Here is a 27018-nt window from a genome sequence, read left to right as displayed (position 1 = left end):
CATTTTCATAAGCAAAGCATAAGTAAGGAGTGTGATTGAAAACTCTACATGTGCCTGGATGATTGCAGCTCCAACAACAGTCAAGAATCTTAATACTATATGGGATAAAGCAGCCTGCTGAATTGGCATCCCATTCACTTTACCATTAAGGCACAGTGGCATCAGTGTATAACATTTACATGATGGCATACTAGACCTCAAAATGACAGCGCCGGCATGGTAGGTAGTATTCAGGTGCCTAAGCCCATCTGTTCCAAGCTGGCCACATCCTTCTCTTTCTCTCCATTCCCATCTTTTCCTTCCTCGTTTTTTCTTTTCTTCATCTTCTGACGTCACGAGGAGGCCAGAGCATGGACTCGGTGGATCATTAGCAGTGATGGTGCCCGGAGTGAGGGCTTCTGGTCTCAGTAGGCCCAGAGTGTGGACTCAGGGACTTGGTGGGTCTTCTGCTTTCGTGGTGGTAATGCCTGGTGCAAGGATTCCAGGCTGTGGTAGGCTTGAAGCATGGACTCGGTGGGTTGCCATCTATGGTGGTGCTCAACAAATCGTCGGCTGTGTCAGTGGTGGTGCCCAGATGGAGACTCTTGGCTGCGGCGGGTTGCTGTGGCAGAGGCAGTGCCCAGAGCAGGGTCTCCTGGCTGCAGTAGATCTGAAGGACGGGGATTCCTTAAGGCCTGGGACACCTTGCAGAGAATTAGCAGGAGCCGTGGAGCTGTGTATGAAGACTTCTTGTACAGAAGATGAATGCTATTTATGTAATTTCATTTTATTCTTTTGTAACTCAAAATGATGCTGGATTGTAATTACAAATCATTTTTCATTGTGTCTTTCTAGATATATGTGACCATAAATAAATCTCATTACAGCAACTCACCAAGCATTTTTCAGCAGCACCCTCCAAACCTGTGATCCCAGCACATGGCAACACAACCAACTGCAAGGTCTTCTCCAAGCTACATGTCATCCTGATGTTGAAATGGGTGGCTTACTGTGACAAAGTCAAAATCTTCAAACTCCCTCACTAATAACACCGTGGTTGTACCTAAACTTCAACTCTGGTATTTTAAGAAAGCAGCTGACCACCCTATTCTCGAGATCAATTAGGAATGGATAATAAATGCTGGCCTAGCTAAAAATGCCCACATCCCATGAATGAATAAATAAAAATAATATGAAGAAAAGCGTCCAAAGATGATTCAGTAACTCCCAAATCTCGTAAATAGGGTGGAAATTTCATACCAGTGCAAGCATGTGCAATTGGCAGAGGAAAACAGGAAATAGTTGATGATTTAATTTATTAGATTCCAATTCAACATACAGTGTAACAATTTCTAGCTGGCCTTGCTGGTCAGAAGCTCTCAAAGCTTGCAATTTGGCACACTCCTAAGTTGTAGGGACATAAGGTCAAGCAGAAAAGCCCTGTTTTTTTCAATTGGATCTAACTTTTTAAACAGCCAACACATTAAATAGCTGTTAAGTTCATGAGCATTTGAGTCCTACCTGGAAAGTGAACATTTTGGTTGCTTGAATTAAAATTGCTTAATTTCATGTGTCATCTGCAGACCATTATGGAGATGGAAGAAGAGGCTGAATGAAGTGCTATGAAGCAAGTGTTTTCACATTAGAGGCAGTTTGCATGCACTTACCATTATCTGAACAGCCACGCATATACAACTAGGCATATTTCCTGAGCATTACTGAATAGAGTTGTCGTCACAAGTTGACATTCGCAATGATAGTATTTTACCATTTGTTGCAACCTAAACTGCTGATGACATCAAGCAGAAGCCATGCAACTGTCAAGTCCTATGCTGTGGGGACAGGCTGGATTGTCTACTTTCTGACACATGTATGGGGAGAGGATGCCTGAACGAGACAGTACCTTCAGTGGATTGCTTCATCTGTAAAGTTCCAGTCACATATCCTCATACAACTGCCTGAAAATGTCCATCGACTTAAATGGAAGCAGATGTTTGTAAAGTTCTATGCAATGGTTTTGTCAGTCAAACCCCTTAAGAGGTTGATAGAAGACATGGTACCTACACAATACTTATGTGTTTCACTTCTACTAACCAGCAGTAGTACTGCAACTATTAATCGTGTTCTTTACTCAGTGAGTAAAGATTGGGAGGGCGCTGTTGAAGAACATTTGGTGAGTTGCTGCAATGGGTTTCTCAGCATAAGCAGCATTAATGTCAGGTTGTTCAAGCACCTAATCACATTCAAAGAGAAGCACAGACGCTCATGGCCAGATTATCCCCTCAGTACTGGGAACTACCAGTCCTGTCATTTTTTTTTAATTTGTCAACTCCATGACATCCTCCCACTCCCACAGTACTGTTTTTCTGTTTCATAGATGGGCAGTCATGCTTCAGATCTGAAGCCTTTCACGTAGGCCCGAGACTGTGAGGTAATGCCCTTTGAAAGAAGTGGGAGTACCCAATGAATGGCAGAACTAGGAAGGTCAGAAGAACAGGGGGATCTTGGTGTGCTTGCCCAAAGGTCCCTAAAAACAGCAGGGCAAGATAATGGAATGGCGAAGAAGACATATGGAACACTGCCTTCATCAGTCATGGCATAGGTTATAAGAGCAGAATGGTTATATTAAAAAATCAATTTCATTAGGCAACAGCTGTAGCACTGTGTGCAGCACTGTGTTGGTCACCTCACTATAAGAAGGATGTGATTGCACTGGAGGGGGTGCAGAGAAGATTCACCAGGATGTTGCCTGAGATAGAGCAGTTTATCTATGAACAGACTTGTTTTCTTTACACCAGAGAAGGATGAGACGAGACCTGATTGAAGTTTATGAAGGGAATAGACAGAATGGGTAGGAAGTAATTGTTCCTCTTCGTTGAAGAGTCAATAACAAGGGAGCATTAGTATAAGATGAAGGCAGGAGGTTTAGAGAGGATTTCAGGAAAGATTTTTTTTCACCAGAAGGGTGGTGGGAATCTGGAATGCACCAACTGGGAGGATTGTTGAGTTGGGATACCTCACAACCTTTAAAAAGTACATGGGTGAGCACTTGAAATGCCATAATATTCAAGGCAATAGGCCAAGTGCTGGAAAGTGGGATTGGTGTGGATAGGTCAATGCAGACTTGATGGGCCAAAGGACCTCTCCTGTGCTGTAGGACTGTATGACTGCAGTGAAGTGCAGCAGGTGCCAAAGCAGGCTGATCAGAAGATCTGCCTCAGTTTGTTAACCACATGTCTCTTCATACCCCCATACATCCTCTGTACTCTTTCTCTCAGTATCCATTATTTATAGACCAATGAGCCGTTGGTAAGTCTGGCATAGCTTTGAAATGCTCCTGAATTCGACATAATGAGCAGAGGCACTGGAAATCTCCTTTTAAAGATAACGACTAGCCTAATAAAAATGTCAGTGAACTACAACCATTTGTAGTATAAATAAAGAAAAATGTAAAATCCTTAGCAATTCTTAATCTTGTCCAAATAAACAAACAGCCAGTGAAAACGTACATCAAAGAAATAATACATTTATTATAATCGCAATTATGAAAGCCGACACTTCCTATAATCAGACATTGCTCAGCTTAGACCATTAGCTATTCTTAGAACTCAATGAAACAATCATGATGAGGACATATGGAAAAGCATTTCTGCCTATGCCCATGTGGCTAGGTGCTTAGGGACTGTGGTATTGAACTATTAACTTGTGTTTCTTTGTTTTTCTACTTTTGATTTCTGAATATTTGGAAGTGTATGGTAAAGTAGTGCAAAGTCAGCATGGTTTCATCAAGGGGAGGTCATGCCTGACAAATCTGCTAGAATTCTTTGAGGAAGTAATGAGCAGGGTAGACCAAGGAGAACCAATGGATGTTATCTACTTGGACTTCAAGAAGGCCTTTGACAAGGTGCCGCACAGGAGGCTGCTGAGTAAGATAAGGGTCCATGGTGTTATAGGCAAGGTGCTAGCATGCATAGAAGATTGGCTGCCTGGAAGAAAGCAGAGAGTGGGGATAAAAGGGTCTTTCTCAGATGGCAGCCGGTGACAAGTGGTGTTCCGCAAGGATCAGTGTTGGGACCACAACTTTTCACTTTATACATTAATGATCTCGATGAAGGAACTGTGGGCATTCCGGCTAAGTTTGCAGATGATACAAAGATAGGTGAAGGGACAGGTAGCATTGAGGAGGTGGGGAGGCTGAAGAAGGATTTGGGCAGGTTAGGACAGTGGGCAAAGAATTGGCAGATGAAGTACAATGTGGGAAAGTGTGAGATCATGCACTTTGGTAAGAAGAATAAAAGCACGGACTATTTTCTAAATGGGGAGAAAATTCAGAAGTCTGAAGTGCAAACAGACTTGGGAGTTCTAGTCCAGGATTTTCTCAAGGTAAACTTGCAGGTTGAGTCAGTAGTCAGGAAGGCAAATGCAATGTTGACATTTATTTTGAGAGGACTTGAATATAAAAGCAGAGGTGTACTGCTGAGGTGTTATAAGGCTCTGGTCAGGCCACATTTGGAGTATTGTGTGCAGTTTTAGGCCCCATATCTCAGGAAGGATGTCCTGGCCCTGGAGCAGGTTCAGAGGAGGTTCACGAGAATGGTCCCAGGAATGGAAAGCTTAATATATGAAGATCATTTGAGAACTCTGGCACTATACTCAATGGAGTTTAGACGGATAAGGGAGGATCTAATTGAAACTTACAGAATACTGAATGGCCTGGACAGAGTGGATGTTGGGAAGATGCTTCCATTGATAGGAGAGACTAGGACCCGAGGGCACAGCCTTAGAGTAAAGGGAAGACCTTTTAGCATGGAGATAAGGAGAAACTTATTCAGCCAGAGAGTGGTGAATCTATGGAATTCACTGCCACATAAGGCTGTGGAGGCCAGGTCATTGAGTACATTTAAGACTGAGATAGATAGGTTCTTGATTATCAAAGGCTATGGGGAAAAAGTGGGAGAATGGGGTTGAGGAACTTATCAGCCATGATTGAATGGCGTAGCAGACTTGATGGGCCGAATGGCCCAATTTCTGCTCCTATATCTTATGGTCTTAATAAGAAGGACTGTAATGTTTAACTTTTTACCCTTGTTTTCCTTATTTTCTGCTTTGTAACTAAGCTTCTATATCTAGGTACCTTTGTCCCTAAGATTGCGCCATAAGCAGAGATTTATAAACGTCTCACTGTACTCGTGTGAGTACATGTGATAGTAAACCTAATTCAATTCAATTCAGTTCAAAATGTAGCTTCTCTTCCTACAGTTGCTAGATAGGCTTATTATGAATGGTTGACTGAGTTCCAAGTATGGAAAATGCATAAGGCTCAGCATGAGCTTTTTAATACAGTTTAGAATCTCAGAAACATTTCAGAGACTTGTCAGAATTGCCATCGACACGAAAGGGATCAAGGTAAAAGTTAAAATATTCTGAAACAAACTTGTTAAAAATATTATTTAAAAGTTAACTTAGTCATTCAATAGACATTCATTATTTAAAAATATGATATTTCAGGGCCAGTTCATTAAATTTTAAATTGCTGTCACACTACTGAGAAAATAGTCTTTTGACAGTGATGTAGTAGTAGCTAATTTCAGGAATTGTTGACTCCTGGGGCTCAGCCTGTGCCTGAGCCCTGAGTGAGAGATTACAACTTCAGGATGTTTGTGTTAATCTGCACACGCTCGACATCCTGAAATTACAGTTTGTTTCAGATAGTAAATGGCAATGAGCTGCTATCAATCTGTCTCATTGCAAACCCCATATGCCCAAGAAAAATTTACCCTGCTATTAATGTATGTGATAGCCAGTTCATAGCAAGTTCTTCTGTCCACAATTTATAATTAGTATAGCAACCAAAATAATTTTATCAGTATACATTAACACAGTTGTTGGCAATATCAATTAGCATGGTTTTAGAACATTAGTTTTGCAATGAGATGGATTACTATTATCACAGATAGGCAGCTGCTCAATAATATGTTAATGCATCTCATGCTTTTTTCATGTTACTCCAAATACAGTGCAGCAATTCTATTGGAGAATCAGCTTCCATTTGGATCTCACTTGATGTTACAATCTGTAATTTGGACAGCAAGCAGGGCATAATGCTGTGCACTTGTCTCCTAACTAGAAAGCAAAATAAGTTAATTATGCTTCAAGGTTAATTATATAGATATACCTGAATATTTTTTGAGTGCACACTTGGTGTTAGCCTCAATTACCTGTGGGCTGCAATGTTTGTTTCAACATATGTTACTTCAGAACTTCACATAGCCTTTTCACAGTAGTCACTTATTAAAAAGAAAAGTATTACCAAAATTTCTTCTTACATACTTGTAGTGCTTCATTGGCAGAATTTTAGTAATAAGTGGTTAGATTTTATATCATCATCAATCTCAGGCACAGGAAGTTCTGAAGCAAGTCAATATGTTACTCTGTGGATAAAATTGTGAACAGATAATTGGCAAGAGTGAGGAATAGGAAAGAATAGAATCAAATTAAGAACACCCTCTATTGTGTTGTGTGGTATTATCACTGTGCTAAATCAGACAGATTTTGAACAAACCTGGCAACTCAGACAGGGCATGCATGAGGCATTGCATTAGGGAGGCAATGGTCTAATGGCATTATCGCTAGACTATTAATCCAGTAACTCAGCTAATGTCTGGGGACTCACCATTGCAGATGGTGAAATTTGAATGATGACAGCTCATGAACATCTCTGCATGAGTTCCTGAGGTTAGTGTCCACAGTCCAACATCAATGGCCTTACTTCATAAAGTCAGAAGTATGGATGTTTGCTGATGATTGCACAAAATCCAGCAGAATTTGAAAGTCCTTAGACAATGAAGCAGTCCATGTCCAAATGCTGCAATACCCAAGTTTAATCTGACAAGTGGCAAGTAATAGCCACAGCACACAAGTGTCAGGCAATGACCGTCTGCAACAAGAGAGAATTTGAATATTGCCTACTGATATACAATGGTATTACCATCACTCAGGCCCCCACTATCAACATCCTGAGGTTACCATTATCTAGAAACTGAACTAGACTAGTCACACAAGTGCTGTGATTACAAGCGCAGGTCAGAGGCTTGGAATCCTGCAGCAAGTAAATCATTTCCCCACTCCACTAGCATCTACAAGGCACAGGTCAAGAATGTGATGCAATATTTCCTAATTGCCTGGATGAGTACATCTAACAACACTCAAGAAGCTTGACACCATGCAGGACAAAGCAGTCTGCTTGACTGGCACCACATCCTCAAACATTCTTTCCTTCCATCACAAATGTTCAATAGCAACAGGTCATCATCAAACGAACTAAACTAGAAGAAACACACCAACTTATAAACAACACCTTCACTGGCACCAATTTCATCAGAGAAGAAGAAAAGAACAAACAGCTCCCATTCCTGGACATGATGGTAGAACACAGGGACAATGGGGAATTTCTGACCAAAGTATACAGAAAGGCCACACACATAGATTACGTCCTAAATTTCAACAGTAACCATCCCACCACCCACAAGCAGAGTTGCGTGAAAACACTATTCAAATAAACCACAACACACTGCAGCAACCCAAAACTACATCAAAATGAAAAAGCATACCTCCACCAAGTATTTAGAGATAACGGATACCTGAACAGCTGGGTCTGACAATGCCTGTCACACAAACAACAACAGGAAGGTACAGTACACCCAACATACTTGTCATATTACCATACATCAAGAATGTATCTGAACTGACCACAAGACTCCTGTGGCCACTGGCATTAGAGTGGCATACATACCTATATCAACTCTACACCAACTGCTAACAAGAACCAAAGACCCCTTACCCACTATGGACAGAACCAACATGATATACAAGATTCCATCCAAGGACTGTGACAAACATTACATTGGACAGACAGGAAGAAAACTGCTACGAGAATACATGAACAAAAACTAACAACAAAAAGACACGACCAATACCCACTCAATTCCATACATACAGACAAGGAGGACCACCAGTTCAGTTGGGACAATGTCAGGATCCTAGGACAAGCCAAACAGAGAGAAGCAGGGGAATTCCTAGAGGTCCGGTTCTCGACCAAGAAGGCCGTCAATAAACACATAGAATTGGACCCTACATACACACCACTGCAAAGAAAAACCGGAAATGAGGTAATCAACTCCAATGGACCCCAGAATTTAAATAGCAAGCAGGAGAATACAACAACGCTTCATCAGAGGCTGATGATGTTACCCAGAACGGTAATGAAACATCTACAAACTAATGAACCAGCTTGGTGAGCGAACCAACCACAGCATCCACAACCCGAGTGACAAATCTACTTTAGATAATGTTAGAGGAGTGCAGATATTGTGATGTGCTTGTTCGAAGGACTGCGTCAGTTCTTGACCCATCAAGCTTGTATTCCCTCACATCATTGCTTCACCTACAATCTCTCATCTTCACCCACCTCTGACACCATCTCAAAATCCTCTATTCCTCCTCCATAACTCCACATATCATCTTTCCCTTTCATTTGGCCATGTCATCTCCATGACATCTCTTATGGCCCATGCAGCCTCCATATCCATTCACCCAGTATTCCCTATAAACTGATCTCAGGTGCCATGTAATAACAATGTGAAGTCTTTGAAATGAATATGAGAAAGTAAACGTCTAACAATCTAACAGAGCTTCCACGTCAATGCACCACCATTCATACTGCACAGAAAAGAAACTACATGCCTATTCAAAAATGTTAACCTCCTCAAAAGGTAATTGCACTTTAAAAATATACATCTATTCAGCAATTACATCAAAGACAGATAATTCTTTAATAACCTTTTAAAAGTGTCAGTCAAACTGTGTACATTGATACCTGCTGAGTTATGTACTCCAATACCTTCTGAAGCTCAGCTACCATAGCAAATGATTACTACTTTAGAAAATGGAGCCTATTGTGAATGGAAAAAATGGTGGTTATGTTGTTTCCTAAACGACATCAGATGTCATGCCATTCAAAAGATTTCATATTCTTATGTTAATGCAGCAGACTATTTTATTTACACTGATCATTTAAAACAGCTCAGAACATGGTTCATGCTGGGGCCAAACTTATTCACATCGATGATTTGGCGGCTGGCTAGGTTTGTGGACGATACAAAAATATGTGGGAAGATGATGATGACTCAAAGAGTCTGCAGAATGATATAGACAAGTTAAGCAAGTGGGCAAAAACTTGACAGATGAAATATAATGTGGGAAAATGTGAGGGTTTGCCCTTTGGCAGGAATGATGTGGAGATGCCAGTGTTGGATTGGGGTGGACAAGGTCAGAAATCACATGACACCAGGTTATAGTCTCAACAGGTTTATGTGAAATCACAAGCTTTCGTCGTCTCTCTGTTTTTGAATAAACCTGTAATGTGATTTCTGACCTTTGGCAGGAAGAATAAATAGTTGAATATTAGTTAAATGGTGAAAAATTGCAGAAGGTTGCAGCACTGATGGAATTTGGGGTCCTCATCTGTGAATCACAAAAAGCAAGTATCCAAGTTTGGCCCATAATTGGAAAGGCAAGTGGATTTTATTTCACTGGCAATAAAGTGTTAAAATAGGGAGGTCTTGCTAAAACTATTCAAAGTATTAGTCAAACCAGAACCTGGAATACTGTGAACAGTTCTGGGCTCCTTATCTAAGGAAAGATATACTGGCATTTGAGGTACTCCGGAGAAGGATCACTACATTGATTTCAAATTTGGAGGGATTTTCTAGTGAAAATGGCTTGGGTAGTTTGGGCTTGTACTCACTGGAGTTTAGAAAAATGGGAAGAGACCTTATGGAAACATTTAGTATTCTCTGCGACTTGACAGGGTAGAGACTGGGAGGCTATTTCCCCTTTTGTAAGTCTAGGACCTGAAGGCATGATCTTAGAGTATGAAGTCACCAATTTAAGACAGAGATGATGAGAAGCATTTTATCTCTGAGTGCATTTAACCTCTATCGTTGTTTATTGCAATGAGTTGTCAAGGCTGCTTTGCCTGACATATTCAAGGTTGACAGACATTTAATCAATGAGGAAATCAAGGGTTATGGAGACAAGGCAGGAAAGTGAAGTTGAGGATTATCATATCAGCCAGCATCTCATTGAATGGTGGGCCATATTCAATGGGCTGAAAGGCCTACTTCTGCTTTTATGTCTCACGGTCTTATGGCTTAAGAGTTCATGAGTTCTGATTTGTTCAGTTTTGAAAAGTTGTAATATTCTTAGTGAAGTATCTCAGAATATTGTTCAATGTAATAGTCAACTTTTTCTTTATTCATTAATGGGATGAGGATGTCACTGGCTAGGCAGCATTTACAATCCATCCCTAATTGCCCAGAGGGTAGTTCAGAGTCAACCACATTGCTGTGGGTCTGGAGTCACATGTAGGCCAGACCAGGTAAGGATGGCAGTCTCCTTCCCTGAAGGACAGGTTATAACCCCACTTCAAAGCCTCTTCCAGCGATGCCTACCCTGAAGAAGTTATCCTCCTCCCTCTGGAAAGACCTCAGTGGATCTCTCTCCCACTGCAACCCTCTAGTAATCGCTTCGGTCCTGAAACTGCTCGACCACATACTGAAGCAAACCAGGTTCTACAGCCACATTGCCTTTCTCAGTACCTGCCAACGGAACCGGATCATCCCAAATGGACTGCAATCTACATTCAGGCCTTCCCAATTTGGCCTGACCGCAACATACAGAACATTCAGATCCTCCAAAAGCCCATTTCTAAAGAAAGGTCCGGACCCAAAATGTCAGGTTTCCTACTCCTCTGATGCTGCTTGGCTTCCTGTGTTCCTCCAGCTCCATGCTGTGTTATTTCTTATTAGTGAATCAGGTGCGTTTTTCCTGGCAATTGGCAATGGATTCACAGTCATCATTAGATTCTTAGTTCCATATATTTTATTGAATTCAGATTCTACCATTTGCTGTGGTGGGATTTGAACCCTGGTCCCTAGCATGTCATCTGGGTCTCTGGATTAATAGTCCAGCAATAATACCACTAGACCATTACCTCCCCAACCATTCTGATTTCAGAACTGTGTCCTATGCAAAGGGATGTAGATAGACTATGTAAGTGAGCAAAAATTTGTCAGATGGCAGGAATGTGGGAAAGTATGAGATTGTCTCCTTTTGGAGAAAGATTAGAAAAGCAGATTTTGTTTTAAATGGGGAAGAGAATGCAATAAAGCAGGAGCTGCATGTCCTGCACAAGAAGCACAAAATGTTGGCATGCAAGTACAACAAAGTCATTTGGAGAGCAAATAAAACATTGTCCTTAAGTTCAGGGGATTGAGTATAGAAGTGTAGAAATGTTGCTACATCTGTACAGTACTTTGTTGAGACTGCACCTGGAATACTGCTTAACCACTATTTAAGGAATGATATTCTCACATTTCAGACAGTTCAGAGAAGCTCACTAATTTGGATCTTGGGATAAAGTGTCTTGTGAAGAAACAATAAGCAAATTCGGTTCAAACTCACTGAAATTTATAATAAAGAATGGTGATCTTATTAAAATGTACAAGATTGAGGCATTTGATTAGATGCCGAGAAGATGCTTCCCTTTGTGGGAAGGGCCAGGCAGGAAAGTGCATTTGAGGTCACAATCAGAGCAGCCATGAAATTATTAAATGATGGAGCAGATCTAAGTGCTGCTCCTACTTCCTATATCCTTATAGAATATAAATCATATTGTATCTGGTTCGACCACCTACCCAGAAGTGCATCCAGGCACCCTTTCTGTAAAAAATTTTTCTTGCACATCTCCTTTAAACTTTCTCCCTCTCACCTCAAACCATATTCTCTCGTCTCAGCTAAGTGCTGGCAATGACCTCAGCAGTAACTGTTCGTATTATGACGAGCATCACCTCCTCCATGAGATTTTAGAAGTTCCATTTTCCATTGGTTAGCTGCTGCTGCCGTCAATTGCACTTGTCCAATCTTGTCCTGGAAAAGATTGAAGAATGGTGCAGAGAACATGGGTGATGTGACTTTTTTTAAGGAGTTAACTGTGCATTCAAGAGATATAGGTGTGCAGCTGGCAGTGATGTTAACTGTGTCAGGGTAAGGTTAAACAGTGCACATGAAGTGGAAGGAATGTTTGATAAATAAGATTTATGGAAATTTGGCTCTAATTCAAGGGGTTGCAGATTAAGAGTAGTGAAGTCTTACTGCAACTGTACAAGGTGCTAATAAGATCACAGTTGGAGCACTGTGAGCAAGTCCCCTTATTTAAGGGAAGATATTGTTTCATTGGAAGCAGTTCAGATAAGGTCTACTAGAATGATCCCTGGTATGGAAGAATTGTCTTATAAGCAAAAGTTGGACAGATTGGGACTCCACTCACTAGTGTTAGGAGAGATTGAAACCATATAGGATTCTCGAAGGACTTGACAGAGTAAATGCCAAGAGGATTTTCCCCTTATGGGAGAGTCTAAAACCAGATGGAATAGTGTCAAAATAAAGGGGGCACATTTAAGACTAAGATGAATAGGAATTTCTTCTCTCGGAGGGTTGTGAGTCTTTGGAGCTCCTTGCCATAAAAAGCTGTGGGGACAGATTTCTTGTGCATGCTTAAGGCTGAGACAGATAGATTATTGCTAAGTAAGGAATTCAAAGGTTATGGGGAAAGGACAGGAAAGTGGATGTAAGGAATATAAAATCAGCCATGATCCTATTGAATGGCAGAGCAGGCTTGAGGGGCTGAATGGCCTACTCTTGTTCTTATGATCGTATGATATAATCAGAAAATTTGGGAGTTTGCTGCCAGCCATACTCTACTAACTTCCTTTTTCTATAGACCAGACTCTCTTCTACATTAACTTCCAGTAGGTATTACAGCCAGAATTCACCAGTTTATAAGAGGTGCAGGCTTCCGTTAAGTAATGCCACAAGCTTTAAGTTATACTAGTTTGGTACAAAATTAGGCCTGCAGATCAGTCATGTAACCCCTCAACAGAGCAAGCAGTGTGAAGTATGCCAGCATTGCTTTGAATTGGTCAATCATGCATTGTGATACCAATGCTTCTTTTCAGTGCTTACTTCAGTTTTGGTCTTTGACCTTTCTCCATTTCTATTTAGCATTTTGAGTGATCTTGCCCTCTATCTCCACCAAAAGGGACTTGCAAATGCAACTCAAGAGAAGCAGCAATTATTCATTTTAGTTTGACATTAGTTTCTAATGTTTGTCATTTTTCTAATGATTACAGGTCTTTATAAATATGTATTTTAGTGTGTATCACATTTGATGATCAAAAATGTTGCTCTTAGTACTAACCCGTTGTCAACAGTTCTACACATAATAGTATTTTGCAACCAATCATATTTGCTCCATCTGTCTCCCTTCTTTACAGACAATAGAATCATTAAGATGTGCTCATTCACACTTTCTGCTAGGGAAAAATAAAGTGCTTGACAAATATATTTTTATACTTCTGATTTTTGATTGTTTTCACTCAGAGCATCTTAGTTTTGAATGTTTACATTGATAATATTACAACTTCTTTAAATAAAACCAGTCAGTTTTGGCTACTGGTTAACTAAATAAATTGTTTTGCCTTTACCTATGCTTTGTAATGAATGACAGGTTCAAGTTCTGCGTAATGCTGGGGAAGAAGTAACTCTCACAGTTTCATTTTTAAAGAGAGCACCTGCCTTCTTGAAACTCCCTTTGTATGAAGACTGCACATGTAAGCATAAAATCTATTTGACTAAGAATTATACTGCATAAACACTACTATCATTGCTGGATAAGTACTACAGTTATAGCTCACATATTGTTTGTGTGTCATTTTACTTCAAACATCTTCTAAACTGTTTAGATTGTGCAGAGGGTCAGCTTGAGTTAATCAGTATGTGATTTATAAAAGTTTATGCCAGTCTTTTGCTTCAATGCTCGGTTTGGGTCAAAATTTACCTGATTGAATAATGGTCTATTGAGGCAATGTAAAATCTTCTATATTTGAGGTGAATGAATCCAGAATTCAATTTAACTGATTTCTACAAATTAAAAATGTACAGATTAGATTTTAAATCAGTTGAGCTTGTTCTGATGCGTGTCAGATAAATTCAACAACAGTCTGGCAAGAGAAAATTAAGAAGTGATAGTATTTGCTGCTACTTCAAACCAGATAGCTCTCCATCCTTCTTAGTCGGAGATATGGGCCCTGATATGGATTTGGGTTTAGTTTCAGAATTGAGGTGGGGAAGGTGATTTGGAGGCATTGGAAAGCCTGAAATGCATCTTTCTCTGAATGCCAGCCCTGTGCAGAGCATTTCCCTGTTTCCCAGCCAACAGTCAGCATAATTGATAGACTTGCTTACTGTTCAGATACAGAAGGATGTGGAAGAATACTTCAGCCTAGGAGCAGATGGGTTTAGTAGTTGTGCAAGTGAGGAGTCACAAGGAATGGACAGAGCTAGGTTGGGCTATGAGCAGTTGTGATGGGAGAGGATGACCTATAAGAAGAAAAATCAAAATTGGCTTGAGGTAAGTTTATGTGGTGAGGTTTGAGGGGATGTGCTTATTGGGTTTGCTTGTTAGACTCCTGTCACTGCTTGTCCACAATGAGTACTAAGATAGAAGAGATCCATATGCTTCCTTCAAAAGCTTCAACAGCTCATCTGCTTAGTGATAACTAACCATCCTGTCATCCTGTGTTTTGCAACAAGCAAAATCCTGAAATATGTAGGTTCTGAGTGTATTTTAAATATTTTACTTTCTTATTCCCACCTGACCCAAAATTACTCTCATGAGTACTGGCTTTAATTTAGTGCTTTAGTAAATAGAATAATAGAATTACTAAGCAAGTAAATAATTCTTGTATGGGTGATATGGCTGCAGAGAAATTGACTCACATGTCCTGCCATAAATTGGGAACAATAAGTCATAATATATCAGGGTCTATTGTGTGCTGATCACCTTCCTTGTGTGAACAAGGGCTTTGAATACTGTGGGGTAGCGGGTGCATTACTATGATTCAAGGATAAGGGACCACAGGAAGACTGGGGATATCTGCTCTGAAGTGCAGATCTGAGAAGCCAATAATGGATAAAAGGTGAAAGATGCTTCAGTGCTCCAGATGAAGAATGGGATAAAATAGAATTAACTTGTCCATTCACTGTCAGCCCACCTTGTGCTCATTGAATATTAAGGTAAACTGAGAGCGTTAGACATATTAACTTCAAGCTTCATGCTCAATTCTGAGCACATGAGGCACATATGTGTCCTTTATCATTTCATGGCATAGAAACATCATTGGCAAATCCAAAATTTCTAGTTTACCCCTAATTGCTCTTCAGCAGCTGGTCATGAACTATCTTCTTAAACTGCTACATTCTAGATTGTGCAGGTACATCAACAGTGCTGTTTAGGAAGGAATTCAAAAGTTTTGACAAAGTGACAGTGAAGGAACAGCAATATATTTCCAACACAGGAGTGTTATATGGCTTGGAGGGGAATTTGTAGATGGTAATGTTCCTATGTGTCTACCGTATTTGTCGTCCTAGGTGGTAGAGGTCGTGGGTTTGGAAGATACCTCTGGTGTGTTGCAGCACTGCATTTATTACATGTTATACAATGGTGGAGAAAGTGAACATTAGGTGGTGGATGCAGTGCTGATCAAGCAAGCTGAAATATGTTGAACTGCCTGAGTACTGTTTGTTCTGCACTGATCCAGGCAAGTGGAAAGTATTTCATCACACTCTTAATTTCTGTCTTTTTGATATGGATCAGGTTTTTGGGAGTCAGGACATAAGTTACAACAGAATTGTTATCTCAGATTCTCCAGCATCGGCAGTTCCTACTATCTCTCTACAACAGAATTGCCTGCTTTTGCAACGCAGTTTCATATGGTCAGGCCAATTAAGTACTTGGTCAATGGCACCATCCTGGATGATGATGCATGGAGAATTCAGTAACAGTAATCCCATTAAAATGAAGAACAAACACTGAGTTTGTTGATGGTCATTCCTTGACACTTCTGTGGTGTAAATGCTCCTTATCTCAAACTTGCATGTCATCCAGATCTTGCTTAATATAGACACAGATTACTTCAGGATTTGAGGAGCTGGAAGCGGCATTAAACATTATACAGTCATCTGCAATCCTAAATTTTTGCCTTATGGTGAAAGGAACATGATTTATATAATAACTGATGATGGTCGAAGCTGTAGTTTCAGTGTTAACACTGCAGATCCAGAGTTGATTAAAAATAAGTAATGCTTATTCAATTTTGAAAGTGGCCTGGTGCAGTTTTAGTGTCCCTAATTCTGTGCCAAGGGATCTGGGTTCATGTCCCACCTTTTCCAGATGTGCTTCAACTATTTCTGAATAGTTTGATTAGAAACTATCAACGGCTGGATTTTTTTCACTGCAGGAGCTGGAGTGCATTATCTCCCATTCCAACTCCATTTTGATTTAGTCTCACCTTCTTTTAAGGTAGATCTAGATTTCCCACTGAAATAACTCCAGTGAGACCAGTATCCCGTCATCTACTCACTCTTTATTTACATGTGGAGACACCTTGACACTGATCCAGTTCCCTCAGAGCCAGCTCTCAGAGTAAAGAGAATGTCTGACACTCCTGTTCTAATATGTCAACCAGGGCTCCCTGATTGGACCAGATTAACAGTCCCAATCAGGGAACTCATATTCTATGAGGTCTACCTGGCTGATCTTGTTACAGTCATTACACCCAGACCAATCCCATTTCGCTTTAGATAGAGAGAGGTGGCCAGCATGGAACCAGACTCTTCGGTCTAACTCATCCATGCCGACCAGATATCCAAAATTAATCTTGTCCCATTTGTCAACATTTGAGTAATATCCCTCTGAACCCTTCCTATTCATAAACCCTCCAGATGCCTTTTAAATGTTATAATTGTACCAGCCTCCACCACTTCCTCTGACAGCTCATTCAGTTCCCTCCCTTGTTTCCTTTCCCTTCATTTTATAATATTGTTACACTGCTTCTGGTGGCAGCACTTGAAATTTATTAGTTGTTGAGATAGTCAAATTGATGTGCATATTCTTACTACAAGTTCTGGGATAAGTCTATACGATCATAAGAAATAAGAACAAGAGTAGGCCCTTCAGCTACGTTAAATAGGATCATGGCTGATCCAGTGTTCCTTATGTCTTCTTGCCTGCAATTTCTCTGTTTCCTCGGTTTCCTGACTGATCACGAATTTATCTCAGTGTTAAATATACACAAAAATAGTGCCCCACAACTAGCTGTGGCAAGGAGTTCCAAAGATTCTCAACCTTCTGAGAGAAAAAATTCCTACTCATCTCAGTCTTAAATTGGCCCCCTCTTTATTTTGAAACAATGCCCTCTGGTCCTAGGCTCTCCCATGAGGGGAAACATTCTCTCAGCATTTACCCTGTCAAGTCCATTAAGAACTCTGTATGTTTCAGTGGGCTCACCTCTAATTCTTCTAAACTCCAGCAAGTAGAGCCCTAACCAGATTAGCCTTTGCTCATATTCCCTCCATACTGAAGATCATTCTAGTGAACCTTCTTTGAACTGCTTTTAATGAAATAATATCTTAAATAAAGGGGCCAAAACTGCTGACAGTACTCCAGATGTGGGTCTATCAGCACCTTGTACAGTTACAGTAAGACTTAGGCCAAGTTATCATTCACTTTCCCAATTGCTTGCTGCACTTGTGTGCTAGCTTTCCGTGATTTATGCACAAGTATCCCCTTTCTGCAGTTTTTCTCTATTTAAATAATACTTTCTTCTTTTGTTCTCCCTTCTAAAACAAACAACTTCACATGTTCCCACATTATACTCCATTTTGCCAACTTCTTGCCCACTTACTTAACCTATCAATATCTCCCAATAAACTGTTTGTAACCGTCTCGTAATTTGTCTTTCACCTATTTTTATGTTGTCTGCAAATCTTGATACAGTGTATTTGCTTCTTTAATCCAAGTTATTCATATATATTGTAAATGTATTTTTGTGGTCCTAGCATTGATCCCTGTGAAACCCCACTGGTTACAAGTTGCCAACCTGAAAAACAGCCTCTAATCCCCACTTGGGGTTCCCTGCCCATCAGCCAATGCTCTATCCATGCCAATATAGTACCTCCAATACCGTGGGCTGTTAACTTATGACTTAACTTTTTGTGAGGCACCTTGTCAAACGCCTTCTGGAAGTCCAAATACAAAGCATCTACTGGTTCCCTCGATCAACTCTGATTGAGACTCCCTCAAAAATTCTAATAAATTAATCAGATACGATTTCCCTTTTATGAAGCCGTGCTGACACTGCTTAATTAAATTATGATTTTTCAAATGTTCTGCTATTACTTCCTTAGTAATTGATTCCAATATTTTTCCAACAATAGGTGTTAGGCTAATCAGCCTCCCTTTCTTTTTGAATAGGTGTGTCACATTAGCAGTTTTCCAATCCTCCAGAATTTCTCCAGAATCCTTGGATTTTTTTCAAATATTACAACCAATACACCTACAATCTCTGTAACTGCTTCTTTTAGGATCCTAGGATGCAAGCACTCGGGGCCAGGGCATTTATCTGCCATTTAGTGCCATTAGTTTGTCATGTACATCTTTACTGATGGTGATATTACTTAATTCCTCCCCTGTATTCTTTGTTATGAATGGGATGTTCAAAGTATCTTTCTCTGTGAAGACCGATGCAAAATATCCGTTTAGCTCTTATGCCATTCCCTTGTTCTTCATTACTACCTCTAAAGATCTATTTTCTAAGGGGCCCGTGTTCACTTTGACCTCTCTCTTCCTTTTTTCTATATTTAAAAATGTTCTTATTGTCAGTTTTTACTTTACCTGCTAGTTTACCCTCATAGTTTATTTTCTCTGTTTATTATCTTTTCAGTACTCCTTTGCTGGATTCTGAATTTATCCCAGTCTTTGGGGCTTTTTCAGTGTTATACTCTCCTTAACTTCCTTGGTTAGCCATGGTGGGTTTATCCCTCTCTTACAATCTTTCCTCCTTACTAGGATGTATTATTGTTGCAAGTCATGAATTACTTCCTTAAATATCTGTCACGGCTTGCTTACTGTCATTCCTGCTAATCTATCTGACAAGTTCACTTTAGCTAAGTCTATCCTCATTTCTTTGTAATTCCCTTTATTTAAGTTAAACACAAGTTTTCAACCCAAGTTTCTCACACTAAAACTGAATAGTAAATTCTATTGTGTTACGATCACTGCTACTTAAGGGATATTTAAACCTCCCTCATCACCCGTTGCCAGATCCAAGATAGCCTCTTCTCTAGTTGGCATCATGACATATTGCTTTTGGAAACTATCCCTAATGGACTATATAAACTTACTGTCACAGCTACCCTTTCTAACTTGATTGAATCTAAAAACAAGAAGATTAAAGTCACCCATAACTCTTGCTCTATTCTTTTTACCTGCTCCTGCTATTTGTTGATATATACCCTTTCTTACAGAATGGCTACTCTTTGGAGGTCTATACTTCCACCAGTGTCTTCTTTCCCTTGCTGTTATTTACCCAAATGAACTCCATCAACCAAGCTGGGATGCATCATTTCCTCTACAAACTTCATTTTGGTTTAGTCCCCTCCTTTGTTTCCTCCTGTTTTTGATTTTTGTCAATGTCACACTGCCCTTGGTGGTTAGTGATTGTAACCTATGAATTTGGTTTTGTTGTTTATTTGCTGTTCGGTCCTTTAAATGAGAAAAAAAAGTTTTTTTTTAAGTGTTATAATTCCTGAGTGCTTGGGACTCTTCTGTGGCTACATCCATGCCCATCTGTTCTGGGAGAGGGAGCATGCAGTGTCCATCAGCAATTTCAGAGCTTTTAGAAAACATTGGGCATTATAGGGGCTGGAGTGCATTCTGTCCCCCACCAGTTACGTTTTTATTCAGTCCTTCCCTTGTTTCCTCCTCGTTTTCATTTTTGTTATTGCTACACTTCTCTGATGGGCAGTGTTTGTAACTTGTTCACTGGCTGTTTTCTCCATTTGATGGTCTCTGTTTATTTAAAATAACATATTACTAATTACACTCAACAAAAGTCTTCATTCTCAAGAATGGGAGAGCCTAGCACATCAGTGCAAAGGATAATGATGAAGCATTTGAAACCATGTTTTTCAGCCGGAAGTGCCTAACACATGATCTTAGCCTCCTCCAGACGTCCTCATCATCACAGGTGCCAGTCTTCAGCCACCCTTACAGCCTGTGTATTCCTGATACCTACCGCTGTCTGAGTGAAAGAAATTCTCCTTAAATCCCCTCTAAACCTTCTGTTGCCCACCTTAAACCTCAGCCCACTTTCAATTGACCCCTCTACTTAAGTGAAAGGTCTATTCCTATTGACCCTATCTATACCCTTATAATTTTATAGACCTCCATCAGGAGTCCCACAGCACCCAACCATCCCACCACCCCCGACTTAGCTTTCTCTGCTCTCCAAGAAAAATAACCCAGCCTATTGTGTCTCTCTCCATAGCTGAAATGCCCCAGCCTGGGCAACAACCTGGTGAATATCCTTTACACCCTCTCCAGCACACCACATCCTTATTGAAGGGAGGGCAGATTATTATCTCAATGGTGATAGATTGGGAAAGACAGGAGGAACAAGACCTTTGGTGTCCTTGTATACCAGATCCTGAAAGTAAATGCACAGGTGCCCTCAGTAGTATAGTGGTTATTATCCCCACCTGTCACGCTGGAGACTGAGGTTCAATTCCCCGCTGGGGAGGCTGTAAGCGTTTGGGGCGGTACGGTGGCTCAGTGGTTAGCACTGCTGTCTCACAGCGCCAGGGACCCGGGTTCAATTCCACCCTCAGGTGACTGTCTGTGTGGAGTTTGCACGTTTTCCCCGTGTCTGCTTGGGTTTCCTCCCACGGTCCAAAGATGTGCAGGCTAGGTGGATTGGCTATGCTAAATTGCCCGTAGTGTCCAGGGATATTTAGGTTAGGTGGGTTAGAGATGGGGAAATGCAGGGGTGGGGGATGAGTCAGGGTGAGATGCTCTTTGGAAGGGTGGTGTGGACTGTTGGGCCAAATGGCCTGTTTCCACACTGTAGGGATTCTATGATTCTAGGTGCAGCGGGCGGTGAAGAGAACAAATGGTATGTTGGCTATTTAGCAGAAGGATTCAGGTATAGGGACAGAAATATCTTGCTGCAGTTCTAAAGGGCCTTCGTGAGACCTTACCTGGAGTATTATGTGCAGTTTTGGTCTCCTTATCTGAGGAAAGATGTCCTGGCTAAGGAGGGGGTGCAACAAGGGTTTACCAGACTGATTGCTGGGATGGCATATGAAGAAAGACTGGATTGATGAGGGTTATATTCACTGGAATTTAGAAGAATAAGGAGGTATCTTGTAGAAACCTATAAAATTATAACAGTACTAGACAAGGTAAGTTCAGGAAGGATGTTCGTGATGTTCATGGGGTCATGGTCTAGTAATAGAGGGTGGGCCATTTAGGACCGAGACAAAGAGAAATTTCTTCACCCAGACAGTAATGACACTGTGAAATTCTATGCCGTAGAAAGTGGTTGAAACCATTTGTTTTCAAGAAGGAGTTAGATATAGTTCCTAGGGCTAAAGGGATCAAAGGGGATGGGGAGAACAGGTATTGTGTTGAATGGGCAGCTGCGATCATATCAAATTGTGGAGCAAGCTTGAAAGGCCAAATGGCCTACTCCTGCACCTGTTTTAAATGTTTCTATGTTTCTATAAACAGCACCATCCTCATCTCTGCACCTAGTCACCTCTTGAAAAAAGTTCAATCAAATTTGTTAAAAGTGCTCCTCCCCTGGAGGGACATACCACATACCAATATACAACAAAGCCATTCTTAATTTTGATTGAGCCTCACAAAGTGGAGACAAATTCTGTCCCTCAGAATTTTTATCCAGACGTTTCTCTACCACTGATGATACTCACTGGCCGATAGTTCCCTATCTTTTTCTATCACTATTCTTGAGTGATGGCAGCATACGAGCTATGCTACAGTCTTCTGGCACCTCTCCATGTGTCCAGAGAGGATTTGAAAATTAATGTCATTGCAGCCTAGGATACGTGTCATCTGGGCCTGAGGTTTTATCTGATTGTAAACTTGCTAAAACTGTAAATATCTGCTCCCCCTCAATTGTAATTTGTTCATATTTATCACAGTTATTTTCCCTGATTTTAATATCTACATCACTTTTCTCAATACGAATACAGGTATTTCATAATCATTTGAAACTTGAGCCATGTCTTCCAGCTCCTCATGTACATTTTCACTTTGATTCCTAATGGACCCTACTCTTTCCCTCGTTTTCAACGTATTCCCAGAAAAACATCAGTATGCTGATAGCTACTGACTCCTCAGAAGAAATAAACAAAGAATTTCTAACATTTTTCATGACCACTGGATGTCTCATAGAATCTTTTGATATGCTGACACTATTGTGGTGAAAAACGCATGCTGACCACTGCAGCCCACAAACACCTCCAGACACTAATGTGATAACAAGCAGAAAATATGTGCCTTTTGTGAGTTGATTGAGGGATAAATATTGGCCACAGATAATTCCTGTGCTCTTCAAAATTGTGCCATGGGATCCTTTACATCCACCCAAACAAGCAAATGGGCTCAGAGTGTCACCTTGGACAATACAGCACTTCCTCAGAGCTTTACTTGACTGTCAGCCTCGATTTAGTATTTTTTAAGACCTGGAGTAGCACTGCAATATTGTGACATAACCTAAAAACCAATGGAATCACGCAGATACAAATTTTAACGCTACTCCCCCAATACTCACTACCACTTAATCCCCCCTTCATCTTTGAGTCAAAAGTCATGGACAAGAAAAGGCTTCCTTGTGGACCAAGAGAAACAGGAATGCTCCTTTAGAAATCATGAGGAAACTTTTACTTTGGGCTCCTTCAATTGCGATTAGCCCAGTTTTCACTCCACCCAAAATGTTCTGCACCTGATTTTTCTGGTGCAGGTAGACACTGGAGTCAAATATTTCATAGCCTAAGCAATTTGCAGTCTGGATTCTCCATAAGAGCCTTGTGCCAGATCATCTGACTCCGAAACAAGAATGCTACCAACTGATACATGGGGGTTATGCTCTAAAAAGCTGTTTGGCCCTGCAATTAATTACTCGCTGAGCTTCCCTACTTGGAACTACTTCACAATTTTTTTTTTTGATAACCTGCATTTCATCAACGCATACCATTTAAAGATGGCTACTTGACTATTATTATAAAAAGAAGCATAGATATTCACAATGATCCACAATTATCTCAGGAATATGTTATACAACTATCTACCTTTCCAACAAAATAGTGAGTAGATGAAATTATGCTTGATAAATGAAGGGTAATGTTCCTCATTTCTTTATAAATGTTTGACTTAGGGTTTGACTCTGTTTTCCTCTGTTCAACAAAAAAAGGATAAAAATTGGCATAAACTAGAAATTTAGATTTAATTTGTGGAGGATTATTTTATGTAAGTATATTTTGATATGCCAGTAAAGATAGTCAAATAATCCTTGAAAATTGTGCCACAGAAATGTAATCCCAAGAATCAACCAGATACTTTGCTTATTTGGCTGAGTATGTCAGCGAGCATACATATAAACTTTACTTAATCAAGAGTTTAAATAAATGACACAGATGTCATGATAAGAGTATTCATATGATCCACAGGAGCTATTGGATGGATGTACGAAATTACCTTTTCTTATCCTTTGCTTTTCTGTTGTGTTTTATGGGGGAATTCTGCAGTTTTGGATCCTTCTAAAATATTATTGGCAAACTACATGTAAACATTCTGAGTTTAACCAATCTATTTTACAGGTGTTCCCAGTGACCAAAGCAGTGGTACATCTTCCCCACTTTGTGACAGTGGATTACATCTTAACTACCATCCCAACAACACAGTAAGATACATTTCTATCTTTAAACTTCATGTGCCAAACTGGCTCACGTGCCAGCTTCAATACTCAAGAACATTCTTCTTCTCTGCTATTTTTAGTGAAGATAGTGTTTTGTAAGGACAAAGTATGCACCGTGTATATTCTTTCACAGAAGCAGCAAATAAGGAAAAACCAGCCGCAATAGCTCAGTTGTAAACTTCCTTCTAATATTTTCAACAGGGTCAAAAATCACGCGACACCAGGTTATAGTCCATCAGGTTCATTTGAAAATGCAAGCTTTTGAAGTGAATAGGAGCTGAGCTTTGAAAGCTTGTATTTTCAAATAAACCTTTTGGACTATAACCTGGTGTTGCTTAATTTTTGACCTTGTCTATCCTAGTCCAATTCCGGCATTTCCACGTCATAATTTCAACAACACAACAGACAGCTAAAAGCAGCACTTGGAATTTCTACAGAATTTCTTGATTGTGAATCAATAGAACTTTATAAGAAGTTATATAAATGTGTAAAATAATCATATGCAATTTGTGCTGAGAAACTGTCAATTAACTACCAAATAGGTCAGGGGACCTCATGAAAGTTGGGGTCTTTTTTGTTATTTTACTCAAAAATGAAACTCATCCTGAATTTTTACAGTATTTGTCCACGAGTGGTGAATCTGTGGAATTCATTGCCACAGAAGGCTGGGGACTACAGGTCATTGAATATGTTTACAACAGAGATAGATAGATTCTTGATTGTCAAGGGGATCAAAGGTTGCGGGGAGAAAGCGGGAGAATGGGTTTGAGAAACTTATCAGCCGTGATTGAATGGCAGAGCAGACTCGACAGGCCGAATGGCCTAATTTCTGCTCCTGTGTCTTATGGTCTAAGACTCTTGTTTGAAGAACAGCAAAAACTCTTGCAAAATGCAGAAAAGTGCTACAAATGGAAAATTGCATACATATATAAAAATGTCTTGCAAGAAGTGACAATATGTTTATTACAATCCGATGATGTTGCCTTTCGCCTAGCTGCCTCTGACATAATCTCTTTTTTCCTCAAACAAGGATTCCTTCCTCCATGGTTGACGGGGCCCTCCGCTGTGTCCAACCCATCTCGCATAGTTCTGCCCTCACCCATTATCCTTCTTTCCAGAACAACAATAGGGTTCACCTTGCTCTTACTTTCCACCCTATTCGTCTCCACATTCAAAGGATCATCCTTTACTATTTCTGCCACATTCAGCAGGATGCCACCAACAAACTTATCTTCCCCTCTCCTTCACTGTCAGCATTCTGTAAGAACCCTCACTCTGTGACACTTTGGTCCATTCCTCCATCACTCTTACCAATTCCTCACTCTTCCAGGGAACCTTCCCATGTAGTTGCAGAAGAAGTAACACTTGCCTATCCACCTCCACTCTCCCCACTGTCCAAGGCCCCAAACACACCTTCCAGGTGAAGCAGTGTTTTTCTTTGTGCTTCTTTCAATCTAGTTGACTGAATTCGCTATTCTCCTTTACATTAGCGAGACCAAAGGCAGATTGGGTGACTGCTTTGCAGAACACTTCCCCCTTCTCTGTAGGAATGGCGCTGACCTCACAATTGATTGCCATTTCAATAAATGATTTTTCTCTGATGCTAATATTTCTGTCTTGGCCAACTGCAATGTGCAATGAGGCACAATGTAAGGAAGAACACCTCATTATCCATTTAGGCAATTTACAGCTTCTGGGTGTCCATTTTGAATGCAACAACTTCAGAACCTGACTGCATTATGTCTGATCTTCATTCTACTTACATCTCCACCCCTCTCCCATACGGCTATGACTCATTTGTGACTGTTTACTTTTCAGTCAAGAGAGGGGATCAATTCTCTCCCTTTCGCACCTTAATTTATATCCATTTTACTTTGCTTTTTCTCTTTAGCCATCATTAACAACCTACTTAGCTTTTACGTCAGGCCTCTACACCATCTGTTCCCTTCACCTCTCTCCTGCCTCTGTCAAAAGTATAAAAATACTTTCCTTCCAATTTCATCTCTGAAGGTGAAGTTCCGGAAGACTGGAAGGTTGCTAATGTTGTTCCATTGTTTAAGAAAGGTAGCAAAGACAAGCCAGGGAAATACAGGTCAGTGAGCCTTACATTAGTGGTAGGCAAGTTTTTGGAGAGGATACTGAGGGACAGGATCAACCAACATTTGGATAGTCAACGTCTGATTAGGGATATTCAGCATGGATTTGTGTGCAGAAAGTCATGCCTGACAAATCTTTTAAGTTTTTCAAAGAGGTAAACGAAAGGATAGATGGGGGTAGGGCTGTGGATGTTGTCTATACGGACTTTAGTAAGGTCTTTGATAAGGTCCCACACGGCAGGCTAGTCATGAAGGGTTAGTTTGCATGGGATCCAAAGGTGGCCTAGTTAATTGTATTCAAAAATTGGCTCGATGGTAGGAAGCAGAGGGTGATGGTTGAAGAGGAGATAGTAGGAACTGCAGATGCTGGAGAATCCGAGACAACAAGGTGCAGGGCTGGATGAACACAGCAGGCCAAGCAGCATCATAGGAGCAGAGAGGCTGACGTTTCGGGCCTAGACCCTTCATCAGAAAAGGGGGAGGGGAAGGGGGTTTTGAAATAAATAGGGAGAGAGTGGGAGGCGGATAGAAGAGGGATAGAGGAGAGGATAGGTGGAGAGGAAACAAACAGGTCGAAGAGGCGGGGATGGGGCCAGGAAAGGTGAGTGTAGGTAGGGAGTTAGGAAGGGGATAGGTCAGTCCAGGGAGGACGGACAGGTCAAGGGGGCGGGATGAGGTGGGTCGGTAGGAGATGGAGGTGCGGCTTGAGGTGGGAGGAGGGGATAGGTGGGAGGAAGAACAGGTTAGGGAGGCAGGGACGAGCTGGACTGGTTTTGGGATGCGGTAGGGGGAGGGGAGATTTTGAAACTTGTGAAATCCACATTGATACCATTGGGCTGCAGGGTTCCCAAGCGGAATATGAGTTGCTGTTCCTGCAACCTTCGGGTGGCATCGTTGTGGCACTGCAGGAGGCCCAGGATGGACATGTCGTCTGAGGAATGGGAGGGGGAGTTGAAATGGTTCGCGACTGGGAGGTGCAGTTGTTT

At 40.8% G+C, this 27018-nt stretch overlaps 1 protein-coding gene across 1 annotated transcript in view; it reads left to right on the top strand.

Moving 5' to 3' along the window:
* sntg1 (syntrophin, gamma 1) overlaps positions 1 to 27018 on the top strand; it is a 175819-nt gene that overhangs the window by 89011 nt on the left and 59790 nt on the right. The window contains exons 8-9 of the mRNA XM_048596124.1: positions 13607 to 13709; positions 23839 to 23921. Coding sequence (XP_048452081.1) covers positions 13607 to 13709; positions 23839 to 23921 — 186 coding nt within the window. The remainder of the gene's footprint in view (positions 1 to 13606; positions 13710 to 23838; positions 23922 to 27018) is intronic.

Source organism: Rhincodon typus, chromosome 4, assembly GCF_021869965.1.
Source record: "Rhincodon typus isolate 14 chromosome 4, sRhiTyp1.1, whole genome shotgun sequence".
NCBI classification, from domain to species: domain Eukaryota; kingdom Metazoa; phylum Chordata; class Chondrichthyes; order Orectolobiformes; family Rhincodontidae; genus Rhincodon; species Rhincodon typus.
The sequence above is the reverse complement of the archived record's forward strand: the minus strand, read 5'-3'. Positions and strand labels throughout refer to the sequence as shown.